A 22956-nucleotide genomic window follows, 5' to 3' on the forward strand; every position below is an offset into this window, starting at 1 on the left:
GAACGAACTTCAACCTGGAGGCGAGTTAGCGTAGCGAACGAGCTAACCTGAAGGCAAGTGAGCGCAGCGAACGAGCTCCAACCCAAAGGTGAGTGAGCGTAGCGAACGAACTTCAACCAGGACGTGATTGAGCGATGCGAACGAGATCATCTTGAAAATTAAACGTAACGGTACTTTCTTTCCATCGGTCTGTCTTAGGGGAAACCTATAACTTAGGCGATACGAAGTTCGCCGGGTCAGCTAGTATATATATATATATATATATAATTTAGCACAGAATAAAATTTTTTTGAATTTTCAAGATGTTGTGATTATATTTATGTCTCAGAACCAATGGCAGGAATCGAGTAAGTCAAGTCAAGCCTCTGAAGCTGCATGCTGTATTCACGAATCCAGTTTTGGTGGATTTAAAAAAGTGTTAAATCCTCCAAGTGTCGTGGACCGGGGTCGGGATCGGAATGACTTGAGTTGAGAAGATAATGTAAATAAATGTAAACAATATTCTAGGTTAGATCGAATTAATGTAAACTTTTCAATTTTTTATGATGTTGTGTTTTTCAAATATTAGTGCAACAACTTACCTACTATTTGAATAATTATATGACATTTATAACAAAATGTTATGGTAATTGATAGTTGATAATAATAAGGCATTTATTACGTTACGTAGTACTTTTTACCTAAAAGGTGAGTTAGAGTGTTTAATGTTCTACTGTAATTCTAGTCACAGTCACAGATAGATAACTCACAATTTACCGGTTTAATGGTTTAATAGTACATCAGTTACCAAGTTTAGCATAGGCATTATATTATAGTTGTTAAGTTATTATGTTTATTGAATTATTATGTTGTAACTTAAGTGAGTTTTTGTCTTTCAAACGTTTGCAAGGACTTGTTGGCCCTTTGGATTCTAGGGAATATTCTTTTATTCAAATATACTTATAAGTTTTTATCATGTTTCCCACTTTACGATCACAAAATATTGAAATTCTTTATAGAACAATCTTTTAGTGGTGCACACATAGGCCTGACCTTAGATAAGTTAAAAGTAAACAATTGCCTAATAGGTGCAACCCGCAAAGAATCCACCCTTGTCCACCACTTGTTTCAAATATTAATTCTTGATTTATGTGTTTGCGAACAGGTGTTACCCTACCTCTAATAGGCCTATTTTTATCAGTATAGCCTACTGGTAGTTTATTCTGGTACTGTAGGCCTTCTGGCTCATCTGTCGCTTTGCTTTATACGTTCCACGCATAGGCCAGACTCATCTGGTCAGGCAAACGTGGACTGGGAAATCTAAACGAGGCTGCCAATCTTTTTAAAAAAGAACAAAAGCATAATTCGGTACTTTCATATTATACGGCTCGGAGGTTACTTAACTTATTTTACAGCGCACTGTGGCTGTTAGGTTGTCATATATTTGTAGGCCTTTCCTTGTTTTGTTATGAATCGAACGGTACCAGATGAGTCATAAAACAATAATGATAACCCCACCTAACCTAACCGCTGTAGCACACTGTATTTTGGTGGCCCCCGTATAATACAAAAGTACCGTCTATTCTACTAATACATTCCTTGGTTAAAAGGTTGTTATGATTATTCATTGTTATCATATCATTAATTTGATAGGCCTAATTTATTTATTAAATAATTCATTCATTCATTTATGTGAATTATTAGTGAATAGTTGCTGAAATTTTAAGTAGCCTAATGGTGGTGATTGTACAATTAAGAGCCTGCCTGGTGCCTATTGTATACAGCATCTTCTCAGTTGCAATCTGTACTTTCAATACAGTGTATGAAATATTATTTTTTGTCTGTTTTTTTTTACGCCAGAGTTATTTTGTGAAAGAACATCAAACATTAAAGGAAAACAGTCAAAGCCCCAAAAACTTTTAGTGGATATGACTGGATCTGTTCCTTGCCACAGAAAAGTAAGATGTACGGTACAGAGGAAACATCAATGGCACACTTAAGTGGTGTTTAGCACTGGTTGCTGGTGTCTTGGAAAATCCAACCTTGCATCCTTCCCTGATGACCTACAAATGCTCATGGTTGTAGAAGACCCTGTGCGACGATAGTAATTTCTGAACAGGCTTGACATCCGGGCTGTCCTTGCTCATCAAGTCCAAAATACTTGTTCCTCTAAGCTAGTAAGACACCTAGTTCAATTCCATTCCTACAAAAACAAACTCCTGGAAAAATCATCTTGATTAGGAAAAAAACTCGTGCTCATGTCATAAAAAGATTCATCTATAGAATCGTAGGTAAACAGTTTTTTTTTTATCTTCAATATTGTCCTTTAATATTACAAGATTCTGCAACTTCTTATGTAACTTCTTATGGGTAGGCCTACTTATGTAATTATTCAACCTAATCTAATGTCTAAAAATTATTCAAGGTTTAAAGATTTAAAATTAACATTAACATTAATATTTAGAAAATTATAACAAACTAGCAGCCTGCGTCTTTTTGTGAATTCAAAATCTGTGATATTTTGATATATAGTTGATAAGGGTGATAACGATTATTTCTCATATTTCTATTATTTGCATTGCGTACCCTATTATTTTCATTGTGTGCACGATCTCTTTGAGTCATCTTAGTAAAATTACAAATGCTAATAAAACATACTATGAAAAACAAAAAACATTACAATATTTTACCTAAATGACCTATAACATCAATAAAACATACTATGAAAACACAAAATCCTATCACAACACAAAATCCAACGTAAGTCATTTTTTTCTTTATATTTTATACAAATTGCATTACAATATTTAACTTGAATCATTGACTATTTGATACTGAAGCTTAAATTCACTGAAACATCACCAACTACAGATAACCCCATTTTCGTATGGATGTAAGAACAATTGAGTTATGGCCATCTGTTTTGATTTAAACAAATGTAAACTTGAAACGGTTCAGATGATTGACAACTGAATTCAGCACAGACTCAGAAAATTTAAAAGCCTGTAGGATGAAGGGCTTTCACAAGATATCATCCAAACCCGCAAAAAGCACATCCAGAGGATAAGAGCTTTAAATTGATACCCAATATGCCTATAAAAATAAATATTTGGGGGTCGATTTTTTGCAAACAAAATTCCAACAAATTCTTTTATTAATATAGATTTCCAAAATATCCCTTGTAAAACACATATTTTTGCAAATAATAAGAGGGAGAGGGATTTTATTTGACAGTTGTAAGTCTGGAATCCAATCTCATCTCTGACTAGTCGAGATTGATCAAATTTTTATCTCAATCAATTTATCTAACTGATCAGGATTGATCAAAACAAGTGTCATTTTAGACCTCATTCTCGAGTTAAGCGTTATGGAGCTTGACAAACTTGGTATTTGGTAAGCATATGTGGTTTGAATAAGTTAAGCTGAAATTTGTCAATATAAAATGTCAAGTTAAATCAAACCGATTTTGTAATAATATAATGTTTTTTGTAAGAATTTTTTGAATCTTTTATTATGTCTCTGAAAATAATTTTATTGTTAAATAACAGTGAAAAGTTAATATAGGTGACATAATTGATTATCTTTGCTCAATCAACCAATTATTTTATTAATTAGTCATTAAATATTTTGATATTGTTTGCTAGAATATGCAATATTTGTAAGGTAGATAAATAAAAATGTTTCTAGTAGGTATTTTAATTTCAAAATAACCCACTAGTACATATGTCTATTTGAAAAATGCTTGTCAAATGAATTTCAGTTTTATCTTAGGTTTCATCGTTGATATACACAATAAGGAATCAAAATTGTGATTTCATATTTTTTAACAATCATTTATTTACAGTCTGTTGTATACAAGAACAATAAGTAAATTTCATGACAATTTAATAAGAGTAACACACTCCAACAAGTGCACTAACATACAAAACAAATAAAAGCTACAACAGTTACTGTACAACACTATAATTACATACTTATATTCATTTCACACTACACACTACAAAACATTTTGACAAATTTGTAGGGTGAAAGTAAGCTTCCTACTTGTTTCTCATGTGATAATTAATTCAGCTTTGTACTCAAAGACAATACAGTAGAATCATGACTGTGACATAAGCGGTTTGTCTCCAATCGAGTTTCATGCTTGAAGATAAAAATAGTTATGTCCCTCGAAAATGCACTGTAAGTAATTCAATGCGTTTTGTCAGTATTTTAGTTTACTTTATTATCATTAAATATTTAATATTACATCAGATATTACATCCCAAATAGATTTACCATTCAGTAAAATTTGTATATCAGGTTTTTAGTAATTTAAATAAAAACTGTTTAGTTTATAAATTGATATTATTTTTATTTACATTATACACTTTTTCAACATAACACTTTAGTTTACTACCTAGAAGGAGTCGTACAGAATTGAAAATTAGTACAGAATCCACAGGTTGAAACATTCCACTATTCAGTTCAGTGTGTGAAGTTTGTTTGGTTTGGCTGGACACATAAATTCAATGGTTTTTCTCTTTAAGAGGTTAGTGGCTTCTTTTAATAATTGTGAATTTGCTCGTCCATGTGAGCCTCAAAAACCTGTCGGTGGAACGTATAAAGGGCTGCCGGTAAAGTGTAAGAATGGACTGTACTCATAATTTTTAAGTAGAGGAACCAGGATGTAAGCCTTGGTTTCTCAGTCTGTTGCGCGTTGCGCTACCATTTCAGCCACCTACTAACATAATGTAACTAGGTAGGTCAACTGATTAATCTGTCCCTCGAATCACTGTTTAGTTAATTTTAAATGCTCTTTACGATAATTTATTTTTTACCGTAAGCTACATCAAAATCAACTTTAGAGTAATAATGCTTCAATATATTTTATCTTAGGCCTATTCAGTGCTGATTGAAAAAATGAGGTACCGGAACTGTTACCTATTTAATGTTATTAGTGTGATTTATGTACCTATTTATGCCAATATTTTTATCTTTCCAAAAGAGAGGTACCGGAACTCCGTTCCACCGCATTCCTGCAAATCGAGCATTGGTCCTATTTATAATTTGTGTTTGAGTGCAACAAAATGTGTGTGACCTTTATTATAGTCATTGTATTAATCTTGGGTGTGAAAACAAATTAATATTGTTCCTTGCAGTGAGATGGACTCGCCAAAAACAGAAGCTAGTCATTTGGTGGATTCGGACTCCCCATCCACTCTTTCCCCAGAGAAAGTTTCGTTGAGGACCAATACACAAGTAAGTATCAGTTGTAAAGAAATATATAATATACACTAGTCTTGACATAATTTTAGGTCAAACCATAGATTAAATATTGTTCTAGTAGATTCATCATTATTATGAAACAGCTGAAGACAATTTTAAGGTTATTTACATCCAAATTATGTTGTGTTTTGTTGTTTAAACAAAAAATGATCTGATTAAGGAACCCTCGTCTCCTGGCAAACATAAATAAATAAAGCACATTTAGTAAAATTTACTTAAAAATAAAAGAAGGATTTATTTGACATCAGCATCACACTCTAAACGCACAAACATAAAACAGTCATAAATACAGGGGGCTTCAAATTGTACAGTAGAATCAGAAGTCGATTTGCACTGCAGTAGAATTCATCTGATTCAATTGGGATAGTCAAACATTTTGATTGTAATTTTACCAAAATTCAGGGTATTTTATAGAAAATAGACGGAATTGAGATAAGCTTTTACCATCGTGAAAAATTCACCCTTTCGCCGTGTTTTCGGAGGACGATGATGATTTTATGTGACCAAGTGAGACGACGATGATGTCTTCAAGACCGTAGAAAATGTTTAAGATTTTGCCATGATCACCTCTTCTGCATTTCCTAACAATTCTTATCACTATATAAGTTCAATCAGCGATTCATACAGTTGTGTTCCCTGTTATGTTGATAGTTAAACTTAATCCTGTTATAGGGGCAAGATGGGTCAAATTGTTAAGGTTTACAAACATTACGCTCTCTCGTAAAACAATCCGAAACAAGTGAAATGCTACTTTATATGCTGAATAGTTTATTTTACACTGTCCTATAAATTATTTTGTAGGTGGATGATGGCTGGACACCGTTGTTGTTGGTGGCTGCTGTCTCAACTACCGTCGGTTCTGCGGTTCCTTTTGGATACAACATTGGTGTCATCAACACGCCAGCGCCAGTAAGTTGAAAACATTAATTGAGTTACCTCTTGCGCCAACCTTCCATCGTTCAAAAGAACCGTGCCTAAATATGTAAATTTTTCAACCAACTTAAGTGGGTTTCCTCCTGCTTTTAAAGATTGTTCCAACACCCTATCTCTTCCGATCACCATCACTTCTTTTCCGTACTTATTCTTAGTTCCCTCTCTCTCATAACCTCTGCCCATTTATCCAGTTGTCTTTGTAACCCTCCTTCATTTCTTCCCTACAACATTATATCATATTTGCATTCATATTCAGCTTAAAATACTTACCTAGGTGTGTGTTGCTGTCTTAAAGTAAAGGTAATAATGATTTAAATAAAATGTAAGTTGATTTGGGTGGTTTTGATTCTCAGGTGATACAGCAGTGGTGTAACCATTCATTGGCAGATTACCATCTAGACAACGTCCAGCTGGACATGGTATGGTCTGTGATAGTCAGTGTGTTCCTGGTGGGAGGTATGCTTGGATCGTTGGCAGGCTCGTGGTGCGCCGACTCCATTGGCAGGTGAATATGTGTTACGTTTACAGTAGAATTACATTCCGACCATCCACAATTAATTGGAGATTGGGCCGATTACGATTTGCATAAATTAGGATAGTCAAGTTAGTATACCTTGGGAATCAAGCAGAAAAGTATCACCATACCAGTGGCAGATGTAGAACAGTCACAAGATGGAGGGGCGAACCGGTGCCCCCCCCCCAAAAAATTGCTGTAAATAAAGTCTCCAAAATGGCAGTTTTATACCATTTCTTTGTCCAAAGTTAGCGTGACAAATTATTTTACGTAATGAGTATGCACCACTGTATTACATGCAGTAAAATTATATATATATATATATATGTATGCCCGAAGGGGGGGCGGTCGCCCCCTTCGCCCTTCCTCTGGATTCGCCACTCCACCATACATTTAAAGAACCTGAATTTGATTGAAGTTACTATAAATGTAATCAATAGAAAGTAAGCAAAATATGTTATCTACTTTTGTACAGAGTTAATGTCAGTGACAGAACAGTAGTAACTGACAATGAGCAGGGTGGGAAGAGGGTATCCCTCGTTGTTCCTCGATAAAATAACAACAGCAAAAATGTTCTGTCCGGGAAGATAACATTTGGCTTTAATTTCGGTACACTTGTTGCCAGAGTCATTATTGCTAAACAAGCTCCTGCTGTTTTTTCTTGATTCATATTTTTCACTCCAAATTAATTTGGTTGAATGGGGTGTGAACAATTGGATTAATATTGTTGATCCAATTTTTTTTTAAACTTTCGTAGAAACAGAACCGTGACTAGAAACAACATACTGTAACAATGATAATGGAAAAAATAGAGTTAGTGAGATCAAAAACAGAGGTTTTTCTATTCGAGATAGAAAATGTTTACAATAATTCCTAAAACTAAAAGTCAGTTGGTACCTTTGATTGACAGGAAGGGAGCGTTAGTTGTGTCAGCCATCTTAGGATGTCTCTCAGCTGTTATGTTCTTCTACTGCAAATCTTTCTACTCCATCTCCCTAATCATGCTTGCCAGATTCATCATCGGCCTTTCGTCAGGTAAACATTTTGCATTGGGTTACTGTATGTAGCTGGGTGTTTTAAGTTGTTTATACCTTGCTTTGTTGGATATGTTCCTCACAAAGGACTGAGGTCTACGTAGACGAACAAATACAAGGATACAAAACCACCAACCTAAAAAAAAATGTAAAAGGAAAAAATCCATGGAGGAAAAAGAATAAACGTACATTTTCAGGTACTCAAATACAACAATATATTTCAACCTTTTGCCTTACAATAAATATAAACAATTATTAAATTTTGCTAACTAGAGAGGCCAATCAATTATGAAATGTTGACCATTGCTGACAACTCTGTTCCAGGCCTTACATTGAGTGTGATGCCTATGTATCTATTGGAGCTGGCCCCTGTTAGTGTGCGAGGAGCCATGGGTGTTTTTACCTCTGTCGGTGTCAATTTTGGTGTCTTTTTTGGCCAATTTATGGGTCTGGACTGGATTCTCGGTGAGTGTAATGTTTTTGGAATACCTCTTTGTTATCGTATGGGATACAGTAAAATCTACAAGTTTTCTATTAGTCGAAAAATGATCAACATTTTCGTTTGGTTTATTTCTCCATTTTAAAACCAGGAATAAGCTACCGTAGTCTCTAGTCTAGTCAACTAGGCGTGTTACCCCCATGTTAAAGTTGTACCACTTTTAGAATAATGGGCAAAGTTGAATTGCGCCGACAAGTCCAAAGTTCAATCATGTTCAACGGAACAAAACTGAAAGGACAATTTATTGTAAACTAAAGGATCGTTTGTGATGCATAACAACAATAAAAAACACAGTAACAAAATCTAAGGAATGAAATAGAATTTTATTCTTTGGTACAATCTGAGAGTGGCTCGTTCAACTATGTTCTTTTAGAACAAAAAAATGGCCATGCTGGTTTATAATGGATATGGTGTCTAGCCTACTTCTGTCTAGCCAAAAATAAATTGCCTTGATGTTTGTCTCAGGTAATCAAAACCAGTGGCACTTCCTGCTCAGCCTGTACGTAGTGCCTATCTTGGCTCTGGTTTTGACACTGCCTGTACTGCCTGAGAGTCCCAAGTACCTGTATAGTGTGAGGGGAGCCAAGCAGTTTGCTTTACAAGGTATCAATCAGTATAACATAACATAGGGTCTAGATGTATTTAAGAATGTTCATTAGAGTCTTGATTGTCAAACAAGGACCAAGCTTTGATTTTATGGTTACCTGTCACTGCCAGTAAGTGATTTTTCTTAATTAATTTTAAATACCAGTTTTTGAGACTATAAACAAAGCTGTAAACTAAAATTTGCTTTGAAATTTTTCCAATTTTTAAAAAATACAGTTATATTTAACACAGTTGTGTTATGGCAGAACTGTCAAGGCTGCGTGGCCAACCTCTGTCTAAGATAAGGTGGGAGCTGGAAGTGGAGGAGAGCGAGGGGGGAGCCGAGCCGTGGACTGTCATGTCACTGCTGACCGAGCCTTCGCTGCGCCTCCCGCTAGCACTGACCTGCGCGCTGCAGGCCGGCCAACAGTGCAGCGGCATCAACGCGGTGAGTCGTAATTAGGCTGAACTCTTCTAATTCACCACCTAATTGAGACTGGATTCTGTTCAGATTAGTCTGTTTGTAGCCAGAATAGCAGCAAAGTTGTATAAAATTAAAACTAAGTATTTTATGACTGTAAATCACACAGTGACATAGTGTCAAAAATCTGAATCATAAAATGTGTTAGGTCTATAGCTTACAAGACTACACAAGATATCATACTTCATTCTACACTCCATAAGTCTTATTTGGGTTAAAATACACCCATTATCACTTACAAAAGATTGATGGATAGATTGGGCGTCCATATCTACATTGGTATTGTAATGCATAAAAGTATTTACGAAAACAGCCAAGAATGTTTGTTGTAAACTGTCTAATAGAAAAATTCAATAAAAACTGTTAACTCAATAATCAGTTTTCCTCTTGATGGGTTAAAGTAAGAAATTTTGAAAAAACTATCCGGTAAAGTATTATTGTATTTTATAACTGTAGGAAAATTTCCAAATTTATGTGCAAAGTATCTTTGCTGCTGTTATGTTAGTTAAAGGTTTAATTATATTGAACTTTGTCTTTCTTTAAACAGATGATTACAAAAAATATGCTTCTATTCCAATTTGTAAATAAATAAAGATTTTCAGTGTTGCTTAAATGTTCACCAAGGAACATCAGTTTTTCATTTACAGATATAATAAATAATTTAAACTATTCATTTTGAACATTGGTGCCGAAACTTTTGCGAATCAACTAAATGTCGACTACTGGAGCATTTACAAGGTCCAAAGTTAAGAAGTCTGCTATAAAATCTCAGGATTTTGATGGTAAAAATAATGAAGCAGTAAGTGATAAGCATATTCCTTTGTCGGTAAGATCTCATAAAACTAGCTCAAGTAGGAGTAGGAATGAAAGTGTTTTAGAGGTTATGGACGAATTGATTAAGATACAGGAAGAAGAAACGTCCCTTGTTGTATCATGTGCTAAAGCAAAGGCGGCGGCAGAGAAAGCAGAGGCAGAGGCAGCAGTAAAAATAGCAGCAGCTGATGAAAGACTTGCCCGAGTGGAGGAAGAAGCCAAGCGGAAGGAAATAGAAATGAAGAAGAAGCTACTTGAAGACAGACTGTCATCGCTTAGCAGGGGATCGTCAAGAGTCAGTAGCAGATCATCTAGGACTTCAATTTCTTCTCTTCCACGACCGTTGCCCACAAAGGAAGCTGTTGAAAAGTGGATGCAGACAAAGGATCAAGCTGAAGACATTAATAAAAATAACGTTTTGAAGCCTTGTACTAATGTTCCAGTAAATATTATGAAGAGTGTACAGCAGGAGGTATCCTTGCCGCATCACGAAGTACAGTCTAGTTTCCAGCCTCGAGAAGAAAACTGTGAAAATCCTCGAGAAGCAAGGACTGTATCTTTCAGCGAAGGAAGGAGAATTCCTCGAGATGTTTCGTGTTTCCCTCGAGATTGTCAACCTGATAGAATGATATTTAGAGAGAAGATGCCGGCGAGAATATTGTCAGCTCTACCTAATTTCAGCGGAGATCTAGACCAATGGCCCGCTTGGATAGCTGAATACAGGCGATCTACTGAAATTAATGACTACACTGAATTGGAGAATCTTCAAAGACTTCAGAAGTGTATTACTGGAAAAGCTAAAGAAATGATATCAGCACTGTTGATATATCCTGAGAACGTACCAGAAATTGTTAATTTGTTGGAACGGCGTTTCGGAAGACCTGATATAATTATTAAAAATCTCATAGCAAGCGTGAAAGGTCGACCACCAACTAAGGACTACAAGCCTGACACTTTGGTTGCCTTTAGTGACATGGTAAGGAATTTAGTAGTTACGGTAAAATCCTTGAAGCAGGACCACTACTTGTTTAACCCACAACTTATGGAAGAGCTCACAGAAAAACTGTCCACCAACATGAAGCTCAACTGGGGAATGTTTGTCACTTCACCACAGTCTCAATTGAAACAACCAATTGGCCTCGACAGCTTTTCGACGTGGCTCTCTTCTGTGGCGGATGCAGCAATTATATGTGCTCCCAGTACATCTACTAGTGGAAACTTTAAAAACATGTCATCAAGAAATGAATCAAACTCCAAGAACTTTGTATTAGTACAACATGAAGATGACAAGAAGTTTAAAAAACGTATATGTGTTTGCTGTAAAAAACAAGACCATACATTGACAGAATGCAAGCAATTCCTAAAGTACGATGTAAATAAAAGATGGGAGACAGTCAAGAGTAACAGTCTGTGTTTCAATTGCTTGAAGACGAAACACCGAGCGATGACTTGTCGTAACAAACTTGCTTGTGGAGTTAATGGCTGCACCTATTTCCATAATAAACTGTTACACGTGACCTCAAAAGAAGAAGGTGCTAATAAAGAGACACCTAAATTGGAAATTCACAGTGAACATATGGGATTTCAAGAAGAACCTGTTGCAAGAGTGTTGTTGAGGGTTCTCTCAGTAACATTGGTAGGAAAGAATGGCAAGCAAATTGAAACATTTGCTTTAATTGATGACGGTTCAACTATTTCTGTCATCGAAAAGGGATTGGTTGAAGAACTCGAAATTGATGGACCTACTAAACCTGTATCTTTCTCCTGGACAGATGGATCTGTTTATACAGAAAAAGAATCTCAGACTGTAACACTGACAGTTATAGGAGATACAGGCGAACACTTGACTCTAAACAACGTGAAGACTTTGACAGCCTTGCAGTTACCAATACAGTCTATGAATTCAGAACAAATGAAAAATAAATGGTCTTATTTACAGGAAATCCCTGAAGAAGTGTTTCAGCGTGGTCGTCCACGACTACTGATTGGACATGAACATGTACATTTGACAGTGCCTCTGAAAGTAATCATTGGACCTACAAATGCACCGATTGCTTTGAAGTCGAAACTAGGTTGGACAATAAATGGTCCTACTGGAAATGTAAACTATCAAACTCGTATAGACAACGACTTTGTTATGTTTAAACATGAAACAAATTCAGATATGTTGGAGCTTAACACACTAGTTAAAGAAAGTTTTGAGAGGGATTTTATCGACTGCCCGATTAAGGAATCCAATAAAAGTGATGAAGAAGTTAGAGCAGAAAAAATATTGGAAAATACCTGTTCACAAACAGAAGATGGTTGTTGGCAAACTGGTTTGTTATGGAAAGAAGACAAACCATGGTTACCAGAAAGTCGTTCCGTTGCATTGAAGAGACTTAACTACGTTGAAAATAAAATGAAAGAGGACCCAAAACTATGTCAACAATATCATCAGAAAATAGCAAGTTATGCTGAAAAGGGATATGCAAAAAAGTTAAATTTGGATGAGGTAAAGAACAAAAGTGAGAAAACCTGGTACCTTCCTCACTTTCCTGTCTACAATCCCAGAAAACCGGACAAGTTCCGTTTTGTGTTTGATGCTGCGTCAAAATCACATGGAAAGAGCCTGAACAGTTGTCTACTACCTGGACCAAATTTATTCAATAGCCTGATAAGCATTCTGTTCCAGTTCAGAAAACATGAAATCGCATACGCAGCAGATATTGAAGAGATGTTTTTGAGAATAAAGATTATTCCAGAAGATCAAGACTCACTACGTTTTTTATGGAGGGAAGAAACTGACGGAAAATTACAGGAGTGGTGTATGACATCAATGATCTTTGGGGCAGTTTGCTCACCAACCAGTGCCATTTACATAACTAGAAAAAATAGTGAAAAACATGGAGAGGAACATCCAGATGCAAAGCTAGCTGTAAATCAACAATTCTACATGGATGATTATCTTGATAGCAACCAATCTGTGGAAGAAGCTAAGAGCTTAATAGAAGGAGTTGTAAACATATGTAAAAAAGGTGGTTTCAATTTGAGGAACTTTATTAGCAATTCACCAGAGTTAATGAGCTGTCTGCCAAAGAAAAGTTGGTCAAAAAACTACTTGAAAGAAGAAGATGTTGGAATAACAACTGATGACACAGAGCGAGTACTCGGGATACACTGGAATTTCCATGAGGATTTCTTCCTTTTCAAAATCAACTTTGTAAAAGTGAAGAAAGAAGTCGTTGATCTAAAAGAGCCACCAACCAAACGACAGGTGCTCCAGGCTGTGATGTCCATTTATGATCCAATAGGCTTTATCACTCCAATCACAATGAAGGGCAAAATTCTGGTACAAAATCTGTGGAAAATGAATGTCCAGTGGGATGAAAGAATTCCAGCGCAGTTGGAAAAGGCATGGAAAAATTGGATGAAAGATGTGAAGATTTCGGAAAATCTGAAAATACCTCGATGCTACAACTTGACTGCAAACTGCACTGTATCATTACATATTTTCTGTGACGCAAGTGAGAAAGGATTTTGTTCGGTTGCTTATTTTAGGACTGAAAAACCAGAGGATAGCGTAGAAGTTGTTTTTGTACTGGCAAGATCACGTGTTGCTCCCCTAAAGTTGTCCACCATCCCTAGACTTGAACTGCAAGCAGCTGTATTAGGCAGTCAAATTGCATCTTTGATCTATCAGTTTCACAAAATGGAAATAGACCAAACATACTTTTGGACGGACTCAAGAATTGTGTGGTGCTGGATTCAAGCAACTCAAAAGCAAAAGTCAGCCTATGTTGCTAATCGTGTTGATAAAATACTGAGCAACTCAGACAGAAATCAATGGAGGTGGTTACCTACGACAGAAAATGTAGCTGATGAAGCTACACGGGAATCATCAACTCCATTAACGAACGATTGCCGTTGGCTCCAAGGTCCAGCCTTCTTACTTAAAAAAGAAAAAGAATGGCCAAAAATTGAAAGCATTCCGAGAAAAGAAGACTGCAATGAAGTAGCCTTAGCAATTTTACCTGAAAACAAAGAAAATGTTATCGATATGGAGAGATTTTCAAAATACTCCAGACTCATAAGAGCAGTAGCATGGATGCAACGATTCATTTCTAATACGAGATGTAAATCTGAGAGAAATACAAATGTGAGTCTTGGTGTTGAAGAGCTTCAACGAGCTGAAGAAACCTGCTTCAGACTTTCACAACTAGAATCTTTTCCTAAAGAAATGAAGAATCTTGAGGAGAACAAGCCAGTTCCTCGAGAAAGTCGACTTCATAAGCTAAGCCCTATTTTGACAGGGAACTTATTGAAAATGAGAGGAAGGACTGAATATGGGAACCAAATCAGTCAAGACCTGAAAAATCCCATAATTTTAGATCCTAAACATCGACTTACAGTCCTATTGATCCAACATGAACATGAACAGGCAGCTCATCAAGGTCAAGAAACCGTGGCAAATAATTTGAGACAACGATTTTGGGTAATCCGTTTGAAGCGAGCAATTAAGAGCTGTTGGGCAAATTGTAAGAATTGTCAGCTGCGCAGAAACACACCTAAAAATCCTGAGATGGCTCCTCTTCCGGCAAACAGATTAGAACCTTATGGACGTCCATTCACCTGTGTGGCTGTGGATTATTTTGGGCCTCTGGAAGTCACTATAGGTCGCAGAAGAGAAAAGCGATATGGAGTGTTGTTCACATGTCTGTCAGTGCGAGCGGTACACTTGGAGATTGCAGCTTCTCTCAATACAGACTCGGCAATTCTTGCAATCAGGAGATTTGCAGCAAGACGGGGTTGTCCTTCGGAATTGATATCAGACAATGGTACCAACTTTAAGGGCGCAGAGAAGGAATTAAGAAAAGGACTTGAGTCTTTTGATAACGAACAAATTAAAACGTTCTGCGTGGGGAAGATGATGAAGTGGACTTTTCTACCACCGGCGAGCCCTCACATGGGTGGTGCGCATGAACGTCTTATACAATCGGTGAAGAAATGTTTAAGAGTGATTTTAAACACCCAAGCTCCTAAAGAAGAAACGTTGACTACTCTATTATGTGAAGTAGAATACATAATCAACAACAGACCCTTATTTCCTGTATCAGACGACCCTAATGATGAGCTCCCTTTGACACCAAACCACTTTCTCCAGGGAGGAGCAGATAGAGTCACACCAGCTGTCATTATAACGGAGAAGCACCTGCATAGACAATGGAAGATCGCACAGGACATGGCAGACAAATTCTGGAAACGTTGGCTGAAAGAATATGTGCCTTTACTAAACAAACGCTCCAAGTGGCACACAAAACAAGTAAACCTGCAAGTCGGTAACCTGGTCTTAATAACTGATGAAAACCAAGCCAGAGGAAGGTGGACAAAGGGTGTAGTCGAAGCTGTTTACCCTGGACGAGATGGCCAAGTGAGGGTGGCAGACATCAAAACGTCCACCGGCACCTGGAGAAGACCGACTGCTAAACTAGTCAAGCTGATGACTTAAACTCGCCCCGGAGAAAATGTTATGTTAGTTAAAGGTTTAATTATATTGAACTTTGTCTTTCTTTAAACAGATGATTACAAAAAATATGCTTCTATTCCAATTTGTAAATAAATAAAGATTTTCAGTGTTGCTTAAATGTTCACCAAGGAACATCAGTTTTTCATTTACAGATATAATAAATAATTTAAACTATTCATTTTGAACAGCTGCACTTGCAAACGTTTATCTTACATTGCTCACTAAGATTAAGATACATAACTATCAGTTATATAGAAGTTGTTTTGAAAGGTAGGAATATAAGTGGAAACAGTGTTGAAAGCAGATTTTGACTGGAAACAAGAAAAACCAAAGTGGTGATTGACTAAGCACAAAGTAGATTGAGAACCAGTTTTTTCTATGAGCTGTAGACAAGCCAAATTTTCACGGCCTTTGCATCAAGTTATTTATACAATTTTGTAAGATTTTGTGATTTTATCAAATAAATAAATAAAATAAAAAATAACCATTTTCTTTTATTTATTAGTTAAATATAAGGATTTACAAATGCAGGTGTTTTTCTACTCTACACGTATCTTCAAGTCGGCCGGGCTGAGTCAAGAACAGAGCCAGTATGCCAATATGGGTGCCGGGCTGGTCAACTTTTTCTGCGCCATCGTGATGGTGTCCGTGGTGAACCGTTGTCGGCGCAGGACTCTGCTACACATCAGCTGTTTGTCAGCCACTGCCACATTGATCTTGCTCACCATCTCTATCACATACATGGTACGTTTCTTGGTTGGGACCGTATGTTTTTTTGCCGAGTATACATTGTGGTTGATGTTTATTACATTTGCTAGTAGCCTAGTACGTCTTTTAGTTAGCCTCTTCAGATTTTGTACCATAATAGTTCCTAATCATTGTAATCATGATTTGAGACTACCGAACTAGACATTACATATACCCATATAAAAATTGTAAATGTTAAAATGTTAAAAAAACCTGCACCTCGGCAAAAATATCACAACAAAATTGAAAAAAAATTAGGTTAGATGCGTATTCTAAAAAGTTATGTGTAACTGAATTTTGAATATTACGTTGTATGTACTTATTGAACAAATAACTTACATATTATTTGACACCAATCACTATTTATATTTGCAACGTTTTCCCAAATTAAATATTTTATGAAAATGGAGTAGCTGGTATATTTGCTTGTATACTAATTTTAGTTTAGTAATCATAGCCTGATATTGAACCCCACTGTGGAGTTGAAGGCCCTGTCCCAACTTAATCATCTTAATATGAGCCAATATTGCAATGTTTTATTTCACCCGACCGGCCGACGGCTGACCTTAGGACTCTGATGATGACTCATGGTAGAGACAATGACTTCAAATATGCACATGTTGACGTGTCACCCCTCCCCCACTTTCCACCCACCCCTGCCCCAATCACTTCTTTCTCCTACGGCAGTTTCAGTCTCAGCTCAGCTGTCAGCTTAGTTTGATTAGTGATTACGAATTATTTACGTGAATATTGTATCAGTGTACATTTAATTTGCACTGTATTTATATTAATTAATAACATATAGCACTTTTTATAGGTTTTAATATTTTCTTACACTTTCATCTAAAATATAAGTAATTTAATCCCTGATTACTGACTCTATTTTTGTAAGGTAATTATCCTTTAGGTGTCTGTTGTTGGGAATTAAAACACAGATAGCGACGCAACCTGCCTCGCAACTTTGTATAACGACTATCACTCATTATTTGTTTGGGGGAGGGGGGGGGCAGACAACATCCAGCCCCGGGCGCCAATAAACCACGCAACAGCCCTGACTTTCTCTGACAGTATTTGTAACTGGAGAAGATTTTAGTTGAGTTGGGGGCTTCTCTTTCTTTGTATAAAAAAATATACACTCTTGTACGCAATTGTAAAGATTGCGCTAATATAGAGTGCAATCTTTTCTGTTTAAGCCTGCTGTCCTCACAACAATCTTTAAAACTTTTGTGTACATTTCTTTAACCACAATACAGGTTAAATTGTTGCAACAACACTTTTTTTGTTAACAGGATGCAATTAGTTGGCTGCCGAAATTCTCCATCTTTTGTGTGATTTTCTATGTCCTTGTATATGGGATTGGGCTGGGACCAATACCGTTCTTCATTGGATCTGGTATGTATTTCTATATTAATTAGACTTACAATAGTTTACAAATGTAATATCCTCTTAATCAGCATTGTATTTGTTAAATTTACTCAAAGTACATAATAATACGTCTAATAACACTTGAAACTATATTTACACTTACTGTTGATGGTAAAAGGTGGTCAATTTTAATTGGACACTCCAATCATCATCAGACCTAATATTAGGGGTTGACGTATACTTAATACTTTTAATTGAAACAGCGACCATACGAAGGTAGGTATTTTAAGCCAAGTATGAATATGAATGGAGATTAGTGTAGGATTAGTGGCACGATATTTTAGTCTTGTTACTTTTAGTCTTGACTAAGACCAACGTGTTCCTAAGGTAGGACTATTTTAATAGCCCAACCAAACAGCTAATGACAACTTAGGGACCTACAGTTTATAGTGGAATCCGAACCACATTTATCCTTGTAATTTACGAAAATTGGTCTAACTATCGGGATAATACTGTGGGTACTACTCACTAGTGCGGACGTTAATCCACACAGGGAGTATCGCATCCACAGATCATGCCTAATATCCACAATTAGTGAGCTCCAAGCAGCTGGATTACAGGACGCCACGGTCCCAGTATAGATGAAGGCTGCCATGTTGAACAAAAGCAGTGTTGTTGAAGACTACAACAAAAGCAGTCTTGGAAGTTGTTTTGACAAGCAGTTTTGTCTGGTGTTGCAGAGTTGTTTGATGTGGGTCCTCGGCCGGCAGCCATGGCTCTAGGCAGTGCTGCCAACTGGTCAGGAAACCTCCTGGTCGGTCTCACATTTCCCTCCCTGCAGCTGGTCATCGGACAATACTCCTTCCTCTTGTTTGCTTCCAGCACTGCGGCGCTGGTCGCCTTCTTCCAGTGAGTATTCTATTTACAATTGACCTATGGATGCTTAAGTATACATCCGCTCAAGTGTCCGTTCATTTGGACATGGTTAGGCGTAGTAGAAGAAATTTGAATTTACTTCAGTTATTAGCTGGGAGTTAGAGTGTTTACTAGACATTTCCGTTTTTAATTCATTTAAGTTTTAATGCATTAATTATTTTGGGTAGCTGCCGTGATGGATAGCGAATTAACGTTTAGTTTGATATAGAAGAGTTTGATTCCCAAAAAAAATCCTGTGATTGCACTAAATTAGTCTGGTGTTGCCATGATCACGGTGACGAAACACCATTAATGACTGCCATTGATGTTTTGCCATAGGCTATTAACAACATTTTCCAAATTTTCTTGTTCCTTATGAATTTGATAGACTTTTTACCAATCATCAAAATTCTTGTACAATGTTTGACCGTCCTGGTTTCCTAGTGGCTGGAAACCCTAGAAGTAATTCAGAACAAATGTAGGTTTATTTTTAATTGAAATGTAATATCTTTTTAACTTGTTTTGTACAGTAACCAACCAATGGTTCCGATCAGCCGAGTGTTCGGATTAGCGGGGCCGAGATTAGCGGAACTCTCTTGTAGGACTAGCCAATTGAACGCACTTAAATAATCTTGAATGATGTAATTTTTCCTATATACTTCTTAGTTCCATGATTCTCCAGTTAAGTAAACAATTTTCCTATTTCAGTTACAACCTACCGGAGACGTTGCCCCCTAGTAGGACTCTCAACTCTAGGGCGACGTCTCTCTCTCTTCGAGATACAGCTGCGTGATAAGACTGCCTTCTTGACCATATGTTAACAATTTATAACCGATAGTTGACTGTCGTAATCTTAAACAAGTTGGCCACTGACTGTAAATAGTGATTAACACAATTTGAGATTTGTGACCTGTATATGCACTGCAGAGGTATAGTCAATAATGACTTTTTTAATACCCTGAAATGTTGAAAAAGCATTGTTTCTGACTTGTGGGAAAACAAAATTTATGTACTAATATTTACTTTTAATCGGCATGATTGTTATAAGCTTGTTTAAAACAAGGGTTTTAAACTCCGGTGTAAATGCGGCTCAAGAAGTAGTTACTTGTATTGTTAAGTTTTATCTCAAGCAAAATTGTCTTTAAAAACTCGTTTTTAGTGTGGAATCCGATATAAATTCTACAGTTTAGCTTCTGTAGTTAATCTGCCTTAGTAATTTAGCGAATAAGGACTTTAATACTTACTTTACTATACTTATTTGGGTAAGTCTTCCAATGGTTAAAATCAACGTTTTATAGAATATTTAACACTTATATTTGTACTTATCTAGTTATTTTAAGGGTCTATACGTAGCAGTAAATATTTGTGATGTTGTTGGTTTTTAATATTTACTTGTATTTACTTAGACGTTTACCTAAATTTATCTTCTAAATATGTAGTAATAAGTTACTGAACAGTTTAAGCTGTTAATATCTTTGTAAGATTATTGCTTTTCAATTTCTACTATTAACGTAGGGCTGGCACGCATTAGCCCGACCATGACTCCGAGCGATTGGATACGGCCAGTTTTACAGTAGGCCGATTGGTCGGACCTTAGTCGGACAACCATACTCCTAGGACTTTGGACGAGCCTGACTCACTGGCAGTTGCAGCCAAAAATTGAACTTATTGAATGCGCAACGCACACTGCCTCCAACCCGACCAGTAGGTAGTCCTAGATCAAGCGAACGGTTAGCACTTGTTTTTCTGTGGTGTGCGAAGTACCTTTTTTTTATGTCACAGTTATATTTTGACACTGAGGGTTTTGTCATGGCTGTTAAGGAAATGCCTTCTATCGTCAGAAAATTGTGCCAAAAGAGGGACGAAGAAGTCAATTTGGGAGGATGATTAACATCGGATGCACCCAGTACAGTTTTTCTTCTGCACTAATGCAACAAGGTCTTCATCTTGTCATTGAAGTTTGGTTGGTTTGGTATACATTTGTTGTTTTTGTTATGGGCTGGTCGTGTTCGGGTTGTGCTCTGGCCGCATGGTGAATGACAACGACCAGTCGGGCGTATAGTCGTGGTCTGGCTAGTGTAGGTCTGCCCTTATCACCCCCCTATATATTTATTTACACTCAAGTGTGTTTATTTTTTAATCTGTGGATATTACTTGTAAAGTATTGTTTATTTTAAATACTAAATCAGCTATTATATTTTTGCACATAATCTTTTTTTTACATAATCTAGTTAATGTTATTTTTTTCAAAGAAAAATAACTCACAAAAACAATAGTCTTAACCAACACTCAACAAAATATAAAAAAGGATTGAACAATAGTTTTTCTTCTTCAGATATATGTCAAAAAGATTAATAACTTACATCCACCAACATTCCTATACAAAACAATTTCATGCTTTCCCAAATTTTCTGGCATAACTTCCCACAAACTTTTATTTATTGTAATTATTTTAAAAAATAACTAGAATACATTTCCTATCGGTTGACTTAAGTAGGAATTGAATTTTAAAACTTTGGTCTGTTGTTTTAGGGTAAGATCTAGCGGGTAAGACTATTCATTGATTCATTTGATTCATTGATCAAATTAACTGAACTTTTTATTATTTAGATTGTGTTTGTAGCTAATCATCTCAATTTAGCCATAATTTTACACCACAGATATGATATACAGTGTGAATGAAAAGTCCCGGAACGGTGTATTATGTTTTTTACCATTAAAGTTGAAGTAATGAGAACTTGGTATATTAATAATAACCATAAATGTCTACTCTTTTAAGCTATTATCACTTTTTTATTCCTTAGCAGCCGTTCGAAGATTCAAAATGGCAGATTTAATATCTAAACGGCTGCTATTTTTGACTCGGTTGTCCGTTTGAGTTCGGAATTGCGGCAATGTGTTTTCCTAGCTAAGACCATTCAATAATGTGATACCAAACTCCACCTACGCTGCTATTTAAGAATTTTTTCTGACTCCTCGTATGCCGTCCCCCTTAAGGGATAAAAAAGTGATAATAGCTTAAAAGAGTAGACATTTATTGTTATTATTCATATACCAAGTCTAATTACTGTATCTATAATGGTAAAAAATATATCACACTGAATAGTTTCTTTATGAACGAGTTTACATGTGTGTGTCCTATTTTATACCAAATTTGCTTTATTTTATTGTAAATAATTTGTATATTTAAGTTTGCTTATATAGTATATACCAAAGGATGATTTTGTGCTTAAAGTTTGAGAGTTTACTAAACTTAAGATGGACTGAAACAAATTTTTGAGCAATGCTCGGCCATCAGATGTAGATAGTAAATATTTAAATTATGACTGCGATTTGGTGCCTGTACAGAAGTAGTATAACATTTTATTCACTAAACATAATATTGTAATTGAAGTCTTTCAAATAAGTTGATTATGATTCATTGTAAAATAGAGATAGTAATTCTACACTAAAATAATTATGCTAGACATAAGGTATGTCTAATCTATAGTTGGTGCTATGTTATGTAAAAAGTCTCTTCAGGTTGATCAAATAACATAAATAGATTGAAAACATGGTTTAACATAATCACTATGTTAAAAATATATTACTGTTACGAATGTTAATTTATTGCTGTTCTAAAATTGTAAATTTTATAATTGGTGATGTTAAATTAGATTTTGGATAATGTCCTTTTTTACAAAAGTTTTATCACTCTTTTTATAAGGGGTTTTATTTTAACAAATTTTTTATATTGTAAAGCTAAATAAATTAATTTAGTATCTTTCCGATGTAATTTTTTACATACTCACCCTTTGAACTTCATGATTTGAACTAAGTTTATTTTAGGCTTAACATAATTTTTGTTTAACTTTTTTCTTAAAATTTTTAAGGGATTATTGAATAAATTCATCACTTTGCCACAATGTCAACTGTTAACAAATATTTCACTACATCAACGTTGTAAATTTAGTGTTACCGTTGTCTTTGACCCAATGGAGACAAAAATTGTAAACATTACAGACTAGAAAGAGCACTAAAATTGTTAAACCTTTAGGGATGGACAAGATTGGATTTTTAGTTCGAGACGAGACGAGACGAGATTTTTCATTTCTCAAAAACTTTCGAGACGAGATCGAGACGGGATTTCCCTTCTCATACACAACGGGAAATGCACGTTCGGAATTTTTACCTGATTTTGTAACATTGTTAGATGACTGTTTAAATACAAAAATAATGATAATAGGCAAGAATATTTACAATCTTTTATTAAAAAACATCAGCATAACATTTTTTTATTAATCACGCCTAAATTATTAAAAATGCCTACGATTAGGA

The 22956-nt window shown here is 35.8% G+C and overlaps 1 protein-coding gene across 1 annotated transcript; it reads left to right on the top strand.

Annotated features, from left to right (window-relative positions):
* The first annotated feature begins 570 nt into the window (after nt 1-570).
* On the top strand, nt 571-22373 carry LOC129002755 (solute carrier family 2, facilitated glucose transporter member 1-like). The gene is made up of 12 exons (XM_054430791.1): nt 571-687; nt 5121-5220; nt 6049-6156; nt 6534-6685; nt 7605-7729; nt 8053-8193; nt 8693-8830; nt 9079-9260; nt 16144-16356; nt 17649-17751; nt 18465-18633; nt 19348-22373. Exons 2-12 carry the CDS (start codon nt 5125-5127, stop codon nt 19430-19432), a joined length of 1512 nt encoding a protein of 503 aa, XP_054286766.1. The 5' UTR covers nt 571-687; nt 5121-5124; the 3' UTR covers nt 19433-22373.
* The last annotated feature ends 583 nt before the right edge of the window (nt 22374-22956 follow it).

Source organism: Macrosteles quadrilineatus, unplaced genomic scaffold (genome assembly GCF_028750875.1).
Source record: "Macrosteles quadrilineatus isolate MER2022 unplaced genomic scaffold, UCM_ALF_1.0 Scaffold_9__3_contigs__length_116548681, whole genome shotgun sequence".
In the NCBI taxonomy this organism is placed as follows: Eukaryota; Metazoa; Arthropoda; class Insecta; order Hemiptera; family Cicadellidae; genus Macrosteles; species Macrosteles quadrilineatus.